The sequence below is a fragment of the Zingiber officinale genome, chromosome 2A (assembly GCF_018446385.1).
Source record: "Zingiber officinale cultivar Zhangliang chromosome 2A, Zo_v1.1, whole genome shotgun sequence".
In the NCBI taxonomy this organism is placed as follows: Eukaryota; Viridiplantae; Streptophyta; class Magnoliopsida; order Zingiberales; family Zingiberaceae; genus Zingiber; species Zingiber officinale.
In genome coordinates, this window is record NC_055988.1 from 133,366,287 (window position 1) to 133,377,413 (window position 11,127).

The window sequence follows — 11,127 nt, forward strand, 5'->3', positions numbered from 1 at the left end:
TAACCATTCTACACTCAATTTGATTTAAATTCATGCATGAATCCACCCAATACTCACCCAAATTAGGATGCAAAGTTATTGACCCATGGTTGGAGAGGTTTACTGTCAAAAATTGGTGGCTAGAGATAGGTGGAGTTGTTGTCCACCAAGTCAGATACCCCAAATCAACCCTGAGAATAGTTCACTCACTCAAACATTTTCTAGTGTTGATTGATTACCTCGAGTATGGCAGCAAGGGAGCACCGTGACAGGTAAAGAGAGTTCAAGAGTGTGAGGGTGTGCAGCGGGAGGATCTGGTTGTCTGCAATGCAAGCTATGGCTGAAGGATGTCGTCGGTGGTCGTGATGCAACTCTAGCGAAGGAGTCTGTGTGGCGGTGGAAGGGCACTAAAGACCTACTAGCGATGACTCCACGGGTGGCAACATTCATTGCCCTGCTTGGGTCTGCAAGTGAGAGGGTCAACACAAAGGATCCAAACATGAGAGAAGCATCATCGACTCGTACTCATTGCGAGGAATGGCTCGACACTGTTGCTTACAACAATCGATAGAGGAGGAGGATCGATTGAAGGCCGACGTCGACATTGCTGGTCCGAGCCCTCGTGAGGAGTCGATGGTGATTCTGTGCCAACGATGAATGTTGAGATATGTTCGATGAAGTGTGTGTTAAAACATGTTTCGTAAACATGCACAGTGGAAGAGTAAAGCATAAATAAATCTAATTTATAACAACACACACCACACGCATGCAGGATACAATTACACTGGATAAGATCATAAAATAAAACAAAAATGAATAACAATTATTCTAGGTATATCTTACGGATAACTTATAATGAGAAGGACATCAATCGCCTCTATTTGTATCCACACCGAGCTCCTTAAGACAACTCTATGAGTACAAGTCTCTCCTTTGGAAGTTACTAGTCACAAGGAGAGAAGAGAGATCAAGAGGAGGAGAAAGTAAAATAAGGAAGAAGCCTTGTCCTTCCTTGGTGGTCGCGACAACAAGGAGAGATTTCTCCTTGTTGGCACTGGTGACAACAAAGAGAGGGGAGAGGGAGAGAAGAAAAATTGGATATAAGTTTCCAAAACCTTGTCAAGCCAATTAATGATCTCTTGTGTATATTTCTCTCTTAACCATATCTTTATATAGCTTTGATTAATAAGTTGGATTAAAAAGTCCAAATTCAACCCATTATCCCTTAATTAAAAATTAGTCCATTAATCTCTTGGTTTGATTCACAACTAAACTAAGTTGGTTCATAACTAATCCAAATAGGGTCTAACTCTTTCATAAGAGATGTGACCTAGCTATGCTTCTGATTTGATAAATATTTCCATATTTATCTTATGTATGGTTCCAACCAAACATTTATCTCTTGATCTAAAAATCATATTCTTTAACTTATTTTACGTCTTTTAGAGACTCGTAGTGCATGTGACTCAATAGGTTCCCAGTTTATCTTGGTCATCCATAATTTACTATTTAATTATAGAATGATCATGAGTGACACCTAGTAGTATATCATGATCCCCAATTAGCTGGAAAATTATAGTTGATTTCAAAACTAATTTCAAATCTTCAGCAGCTACAGTGAGTCATGCCTCGTTCCTTTCACTCGTCTTATACCCACTTGGTTTAGGACATGGTCTATGTATCAGTCTCCACTAGGCTGATTATGTCACACCTATCCCAAGTAATGCTTCTTTGTTCTATGGATTAAAATTACTCGTTCATGTGTCTAAGAGTCTCATACTCTTAACATGTGATGTTTTAGCTAAAAACTTTGAGTAATAATCCTAGCGAGTGACCATAAGGTATACGCCTCCTCGCAAGGAGCAGTGAATCCTCTGTGGGCTATCCAAACACCTTCAAGTACTTCAACTTATACCTAATCATCTCGGGTCCACACCTCAATGAGATGTTTTCTTAAGATGTCAAAGTATGAGTCTCCATAACCAAGATGACTTGTATACCTCAAGTTGAAGGAAACTTATACTTGAGTTACAGTAAGAGCTTCATAGACATATCTATATATGTAGATAATCATATGAAGTCTTACAACGAGTTACTCCAATGAACTACATACCATAACTAGCATTCACATTTAACTCTTGACATCCCAATGCCTCCGGCCAGTGAGAAAATAGCTACTTGGTAAACCAAAGAGTATAACTCATGCCAGTATTCTAGAATTGATGATGTATGAATGCATCAATTTGATGACTAGGGAAATTCTAATACGTTCATAATTATACATGTAGAAATAATCATAAGTTATAATCCAATCACAAATTCTCTCATGCTATGAATTGTATTACGGACATTCAGTAAATGAGTTTAAGATTATCAAACATATAATATATACTCAAGTAGTGAATCTATATTTATCAAATAAATAGTAAAAATCATAAGGTGATTGCCTTAGGACATCCCTCAAAATCTAACACTCCCACTTGGCCTAATGCCAATCGCCACGGTGTCCAAAATCATAAGCACAAACATGATTCTCAAACTTGCTTTATGATAGAGCCTTTGTCAAAGGATCCACTAGGTTTCTTTCAGTGGAAATTTTCTCGAGCTATATTCCTTTCCTACTAATGATCTCTCTGATTATATGATAGTAGTGAAGCACATATTTTGATCGCTGATGAGACCTAAGTTCCTTTGCTTGTGTAATAGCTCCAGTGTTATCACAGTAAATAGGAATTGCTTTAATAATGGACGGAACCACTCCAAGTTCTGTAAAGAACTTCTTGATCCAAACTGCTTCCTTTACTGCTTCTGAAGCTGCAATATATTCTGCCTCATAGGTAGAATCTACTACAGTATCTTACTTGAAACTTTTTCCAACTAGTTGTGCCTCCATTTAATATGAATATGAATCCAGACTCGGACTTAGAGTCATCCTTGTTTGTCTAAAAACTAACATCTGTATACCCACGTATGATCATATCACCATCTTCATATATCAAGAATATATCCTTAGTCCTTCTTAAGTACTTAAGAATCATCTTGACAGTCGCCTAATGATCCATTCCTGGATCAAACTGGTATCTGCTCGTAACATTTAAAGCATACAATACATCGAGCCTAGTATATAACATAGCATACATGATAGATCATATTACGTCCTTGCGGACATATAAGGTATCTTATCCATGCAAATCCTCTCATCTTCTGTGTGTGGGCACATAGATTTCAAAAGGTGAATTTCATATCTCATATGTATGAAACTTTTCTTGGATTAAGACATGCTAAATTGTTTTAGCACTCTATTTATATATGTCGACTATGAAAGATCAAACTTTTTTGATCTATCTTTATAGATTTTCATCCCAAGGATGTAACATGCTTCTCCCATATCTTTCATAGAGAATGTCTTGGACAACTAAACTTTAACTGATTGTAGAATTGACACATCATTTCCTATAAGTAATATGTTATCAACATATAATATTAGGAATATGATCACACTCTTACTAACCTTTTAATATACACAAGGTTCATTTGGATTTTGTGATAAATTAAATTCTTTAATTGTCTTATTAAAATGGATATTCCAACTCCTGGATGTTTGCTTTAGTCCATAAATGGACCTTTGAAGCTTGCACACTTTATTCTTGTTAACAGATGTGAAACCTTCGGGTTGTGTCATATACACGTCCTCGAGTAGATTTTCATTAAGGAAAGATATTTTCACATCCGTTTATCATACCCCATAATCATGATAAGCTGATAGGCTAGAAGTATCCGAATAGATTTAAGCATGGCTACAGGTGAGAAGGTTTCATCATAGTCAATGCCTTGCCTTTGACGATAGTCTTTCGCCACCAACCTTCACTACAACAAAAACCTTCATAGACATCGGTTTTCCACTGATGTCTATTACATTTTCGACCGATGTCTATGAAGGCGATGTAAAATGTCTGTCATTTTAGACATCGGGTTAAAACCGGTGTAGTATCACTTAACGACATCGGGTGTAAAACCGATGTAATATTTTATGTTAATAACACCAGTTTTGGCAGCGATATACGACCGATGTAATATTAGTTAATGACACCGGTTTTGCAACAGTGGAAAACCGATGTAATATCAGTATTGTTTAACGACACAAATTCGATTTCCGAAATAGTGAAAAACCAATATTATCACCAAGCAAATCATAAAATTAAGTTAATATTATTAATTCACTAAGAAAATCACAAATAAAAATGTACCGATGTATCTAAACACACCAAGTCAATATTCATATAACCAACACATAAATATTATTCTTACAACATAAAAAGATAATAGATATTGTGCACATCAAGTCAGTATCCACAAATTATACATAACTATTCTTCTTACGACATCAAAAAGTAATAGATAGTACACAAATATTCTTCTTACGGGTGCCAACGTTATCCTTCTTGCTCTGTGCAGAGATTTAACTAAATCTTCCCCAGTAGTTTTATTTGTTAATAGACAATTCTCTTTATCTATTACTGGATGGACACCTCTGCCTGTTTGATGTCCTGAGGGTGACAACTGATTGATGATTCTTTGTAAAGGAGACCTCCATCTTAAAGGAGTCACTGGAGGCTTTGGGAACTTTGCAACATCCTTCTTGGTTGTCCTCTCACCATTTAATTGATTCTCCAGTTCTCTTACCTGAATAGAATAAAATAGTCAATATGGATATAAAGCAGTTTGTTGCTTACATAAGGGAAATTAAAGATGTTACTTATATTAACATAATAAATTTTCAAAAGAACAAAATGAAAGATTCAACCTTCATTCTTAAACCTCATAAATCTAAGCAGCATGGAGGAGGCATGATTATAATTAAACTTCCACATAATCAATAGATGTGAATTCACATTTGTGATCCGAATACATTAACACTAATTTATTGAAAGGTTCATTAAACATGAGATTGAAAAGGAACATGAATTCTTCCAGAAAAAACAATGCTCCAGCTCAAAGGAGGTGCAAAATGTGGGCTAGAGAGCACCTAGAACCTTGGCTTGCATATTCCTTGACCTCTTAGATATAACTACAATCTTGGTAAAAATTAAATAGAATCAAAGCAAAAGGAATAATATTTATCCAACTCCAAGGCATCAAAAGAAAATCAGAATATCAATGGAAGAAGTAACAAATAACATTTGATCTTCACATACTTAAGAACAAATACTATGACAAATTGTCAAATAAAAACAAATGTCACATAATTGCACAAATAAAATTGAAAAAGAAATTAACCACCTTTTATACAGATAAGACATGTCAATTCCTCACCCAAGTAGAATCCTTTACCACACTTTATCTCAATATTAATAACTATTAAATTGATGAGATAATTGACCAAGATCCTGATACAGATAGTAAAGTGTAATAGCAAAGTGTATAAATACAACCTGATTAAGAATTGAGTGTCTACCTTGTTGAGACCCATCCTAGTGTCATCTTTGCAGGTCAAGAACTTCTTGGAGACACCTTCTAGAATCTGCCAACTTCTGAACTTCAGATGAGAAGTCAGCTCGGTCCATTCAAAATCATTTTTTTCCAGTGATTTATTAAGGCACACTGATTCATATCGTACCATGAACACCACAGATCATGAATGTTCTAGTGATAATGATTAGTAAGATCACCCAGCTTAAGTACAAGATGTTTATAGTGAGTGTCTACCTTGTTGAGACCCATCCTAGTGTCATCTTTGCAGGTCAAGAACTTCTTGGAGACACCTTCTAGAATCTGCCAACTTCTGAACTTCAGATGAGAAGTCAGCTCGGTCCATTCAAAATCATTTTTTTCCAGTGATTTATTAAGGCACACTGATTCATATCGTACCATGAACACCACAGATCATGAATGTTCTAGTGATAATGATTAGTAAGATCACCCAGCTTAAGTACAAGATGTTTATAGCTTCATCTCCAAACCTTTTTACTTCCTACACTGCCTAAGGACCATATATCTGCAGATTATCATCAATCCAAATCAGGATAGACAATGAAATAAGACTGCCTTGGTCATAGAATCAGCATCAACATGTACATTCTTATCGTAGTGGCATAGCAGGATCTGCCAAACCATAACTATCACAGTTACCTGGATCCCCATTGGGATCGGCAACTAACCTCCGCCCACATTCGTTTAGATCATGAGATCCATGGAGAAATCGAGGTGCCCGTAACAGCAAACAAATTCGCAAGGCAAACTAAAATTCTAAGCAAATAAAAACTTGGTTCACGAAAATATGACTATATTAAATAATCAACAAAACGTTGAGTTTTTCTCGACACGATAAGAAAACAAATCGATCTGCGACTCGAAGTAGAGACTAACGCTAAAATAATATATCCAAATCTACAAAAGGAGAGCGGAGTGAGTACAAATTTACCGCCATATTATCACTGCGAAACAGGATAAATTCCTTTTGCCCACTTCAGGATAAGGCAAAGAATCGATTACCTCGACTGGAGAAAGGATTCGTGTATGACATAGCTCCAAATAACCTCCGCAACAGCCTTTATATGGTCGTCCTGCAATACGGGCACTCCCCACATATCTTCGCCCATGGCTCCAAGCAATCAGGATGGAACCTGTGCCTGCAAGACAGCTGAATCAATTCTTCGCCCTCCACAAATCTCTCCAGACAGATGGAGCAATCGAGAAAAGCTCTCTCAACATAAACTTCCATCTGTAGATTACTGAAAGCCTCTGAGCTGAGTCCAGGAGGCCTATTAGCATATTGCACATAGCCATCAGTTTCTGCTCTTGAGCTTGGTGCTAATGAACCTGATTCAAACCATTCAACCAGACTCTCTGCATCTGGTTCTCCATGATTGACGAGCCTCATTTCATCATTCATAGCAACCTCATTCCTTGTGATGTCTAATGTCAAGCCGGTTTGACTGCCATTTAGAAAGTAGGTTTGTGATAAATCTTAAAAGCTTCTGTTGTAATCAGAAGGGCATAAGTTTTGCTGCACCATCTATGGCACATTGCGTGACTAACCTATTTCCAGACGGAGAGATGCCTCTAAGTCTCTCTTGAAGCCTTGCTCTTGCCTGCAGAACAACATCAGGAAGTTGGTCGTTCCTGGTCAAACTTAGCCTATCTAGTGTGCTTGCTAAAGATGCGCCGTAGATACTGCTGCCAATCATAGAGTCGCCGTCACTTTGGTTACCTAGCCAATCTGGTTCAAATTCCTTGACAAGGTTGGAAAGATTAGTTGCAGATTGATCACAATTTAGATTTCCAAAAATTCTTTGAAACAAATGAATTATGACCCTTGTGGGAAGAGATGTATTGCAAAATCATCCACAGACCATTCTCAAATAGAAACCCCCAAAGGAAACAAAGTGATGAAACTTGATAGCTCTAGTAAGGAACTCATAAACTTCACCAAATTCGTTTGACTGAACAACTAGAAGATATTTTTACCAACTCATATGATTGGTATATATCATGGATTAAAAAAAAAAAAGATTCAAATCTAATATGATATCTTGAGTTTAAAAGTGAATATCTACCAATAAGATTGCATTTGGATTATTTTGGTAATCTAGTAGAGAAAATTAGTTCGGTTGTTTGAGCTTAAACATTCCATACTTGTGCCATGTCCAGTTAACCAATTTATTGAATATTCTAATACAGTTAAGCGATATTAGTTCTGCCCAACCAAAAGGGAATGGAACTGAAGAAGAAAATATTGAAGTTTTCACATTTAATGAACAGCCAAGGAGGCTCAAATAAGTGAGATAAGATTTCGATCGCAGAATCTCATATAAATCGCCATTCTTCAGCAATAAGTTGCATCGTTTAATAGAGACGACAAAAGAGGAGCTTTGAAAAATAAGGGGCCTTGGAGGAGAGATTGTAAGATCCCAGATGAGATATTTACCTCTGAATCTACGTATGCCAGTGCAAAAATCACATGACATCAAGTTTACAGATTTACGATTCCAGCAAGGCATTATATGCGGTAAGATCTCTAATAAGAATTGGGAATCGGGAATCGTTAACGTGGAGTGATAGGCTGGAGGAGTATGTCTGGGTTCGAGCTGAGGACCATCTCAGAAGCGGCGGCGGTGACGGTTGTGCCGTCGAGAGTGCCGGGGATAGGCATCTCCACCTGCGGCAGAAGCGGCAGGAGCAGCGGAGCGGGGATCAAGCGATGGGTTTGGATCGGGAAGGCTCCGACCCGTGCGAGATCTCCAGTTGTAGAGCAATCCCGACACGCTCAGCATCAAAATCTATTCCCGATTGGTAAAAATCAGCGGAAAATGAGAAGACTGCCGCCGTCTATTGCTTGTCTTTCAAATGGTAACTCCTAAAAGAAGGATGCGGAGGATTAGGGTTTCGATTTATGATGGGCGAGTAGAAGCCCAAAAAAAAGCGCACTAAGAAAGTCCGTCAGAATTTTGGTTCATAGACACCGGATTTTAAAAATCGCGGTTAAAATCGGTGTCTATTAATGAAAAAAAGACGCTCATAGACATCGGCTAAAAAATCGATGTCTATGAGCGAAAATCTGCGCTCAAAGACATCGGTTTTTGCTTAAAATCGTTGTTGTTCCACCGATGTCTATGAGGATTTTTCTTGTAGTGCTTGCCTTGTAGGTAATTACATTACCATCCATGTTGATTTTCTTCTTAAAAATCTCCTTGCACCCTCTGAGTGTAATGCCTTTAGATGGACCAACCAAATTCTAAACTTGATTTTCGTACATGGAATCTATTTTTGACTTCATGACTATAAGCCACTTGTCATTTTCTGAACTATTCAGAGTCTCTTCGTAAGTAGTAGATTCCTCATTCTCAATGAGTAACACATCATTTGATTCTCTTACAAGAGAGTCATATCTCTCATGAATATTGCATATCCTACCTGATCTATGAGGAGGTTGTATTATAATCTATTTGTTAGGATGTATACTAAAAGTCTAGATTTTGGTATAAACATTTATCTAGAAATAAGAATCACATTGGTCAAATGTCTACATTTATGATAAATGTAATTGTTCAATTAATTTATATTGTAGATAACATGGTGTGTGGTATCACACACAGAAGATCATGTTATCGGTTCCTTATAAATTATAAACAGTAGATCACGACCAAGATGGAAAGGAACAAACCATTGGAAGGTCATAGTGTAATTAGGTATTAGTTTACCTTAACTATATAATTACACTAGTACACTTATAGTGTATTGAGTAGGACCATTTGAGGTCGTTTCTTTTATACTGACTTTATAAAGGAACAAAGACCTCAGTTATTATGGAAATGTGTGCTCTTAATCCTAATATAATAACAAGCACATATATTTGATATTTATTTCTTTAATTTATCAATGGGTGAGATTTAGTTCGATAAATCAATAAGCAAGATAAGTTGAGAAATGATATCACTTATAGTGTGTGTTGTTGATTATAGAAGGAAACTGTGTCCTACTAATATAGGTTGAGAATGTCCTCAAGAGGAGCTCATAAGGATTGTCATGTTAAACCCTGCAGGTGGACTTAGTCCGACATGACGATGAAGTTGAGTGGTACTACTCTTGGAGCTAGATATTAATTAAATGAGTTGTCAGTAACTTACTTAATTAGTGGACATTTGTTATCTTAAACACAGGGAGACTAACACACTCATAATAAGAAAGAGCCCAAAATATAATTTGGGATTGGTGCGGTAGTTCAATAATAGTTCTCTAGTGGAATGAATTATTATTGATAAAATTAAGTTGTGTGTTCGAGGCGAACACGAGATGCTTAATTTTATCGGGAGACCAAAACCAATTCCTCCTCTCGGTCCCTATCGTAGCCTATTAATTATAGAGTACTATACCCACCTATACCCACCTTCTTACCCATCCCATAGGGGCCGGCCAAGCTAGCTTGGAGACCAAGCTAAGGCCGGCCAAAGTTTGGTTCATGGGTGCTTCAAGGTGGTCGGCCCTAGCTTGGGTTCAAGCTTGGTGTGGCTGACCCAAATTAAAATAAAAGGATTTTTATTTTTAAAATTTTTCTTATGTGGATAACATGATTTAAAAAAGAGTTTAAAAATTTAAATTTTTTCCTTTTATAAGATTCTACAAAAGATTAAGAGAAGAGCTAAATCTCTTTCCTTATTTGTAGATTAAAATGTTGATTTTAATTTTGGTAAAAACTTTCCTTTTAACCATGTTCATGATTTATAAGAAAGTTTAAAAATTAATAATTCTCTTTTATTAGTTTCTACAAAAGATTAAGAAAAGATTTGATATCTTTCCTTATTTGTAGATTGAAAGAAGATTTTAATTTTTGAGATAACTTTCCGAAAATTATCCACATGTTTAAAGAAAGATTTAATTTATAAAAATTTCCTTTTAACCAATCATGAAGGGATAAAATTATTGGAAAAATTTTTTATAAAATTTCCGGAAGCAAATAAGGAAGTTTTAATTTGTGTTTAAAATTTTTATTTGTTTGGAGATTTGGTGTGGCCGACCATTATAATAATGAGAAGAAAAATTATTTTTAATTAAATAAATTTTTCCTTTTCATGGCAAAGGAATTAAGGAAGTTTTTATTAAAATTTCCTTATTTGCCAAAACCAAGGATTATAAAAGAGGAGGTAGAGAAGCCTTCATGGGTGAACAACCTCTATTCTTTTCCTCCCTCTCTTCCTTGGTTTTGGTGGCCGGCCCTATTTCTCTCCTCTCCTCTTGTTGGCCGAAACCTATCTTCTTGGTGGAGCTCTTATTTGTGGCCGGATCAAGGAAGGAGAAGAAGAAGAGAAAGCAAGCCTCATCTCTAGAATCCCTTGGAGCATTGGTGGTGGCCGAAATTCTTCATCCTTGAAGAAATTTATTGTGGCCGAAATCTAGAAGAAAGAAGGAAAGTGGAAAGGTGGTTCTCATCTCGGAAGATCGTTGCCCACACAACGTCCGAGGTTAGAAGAGGAATACGGTAGAAGATCAAGAGGTCTTTGTCTTCAAAAGAAAGGTATAACTAGTAATGTTTTTCCGCATCATGCTAGTTTTATTTCTTTGTAAAAATACCAAATACAAGAGGCATGCGATTCTAGTATTTCAAATTTATTTTCGATGTTGTATTCTTTTGTTTTTCTTTTTCCTTATGAT

General features: G+C 36.5%; 1 protein-coding gene across 4 annotated transcripts; it reads right to left on the reverse strand.

The window, feature by feature from the left end:
• Positions 1-4,370: 4,370 nt before the first annotated feature.
• Positions 4,371-8,404, reverse strand: LOC122042360 (probable E3 ubiquitin-protein ligase RHY1A). 4 transcript variants are annotated; one of them, XR_006129203.1, is made up of 4 exons: positions 7,907-8,404; positions 7,018-7,211; positions 6,472-6,914; positions 4,371-4,662 (listed from the first exon to the last, which is right to left on the reverse strand). XR_006129203.1 is itself a non-coding variant. In XM_042602422.1 (3 exons), exons 2-3 carry the CDS (start codon positions 7,164-7,166, stop codon positions 6,530-6,532), a joined length of 534 nt encoding a protein of 177 aa, XP_042458356.1. In that variant the 5' UTR covers positions 7,167-7,211; positions 7,907-8,402; the 3' UTR covers positions 6,335-6,529. The 4 variants fall into 4 exon arrangements, 2 of the variants coding, with proteins under 2 accessions (XP_042458356.1, XP_042458357.1); XR_006129202.1 differs by lacking the exon at positions 4,371-4,662 and adding an exon at positions 5,931-5,974 and having other exon boundaries at positions 7,907-8,403; XM_042602422.1 differs by lacking the exon at positions 4,371-4,662 and having other exon boundaries at positions 6,335-6,914; positions 7,907-8,402.
• Between the last annotated feature and the right edge of the window lie 2,723 nt (positions 8,405-11,127).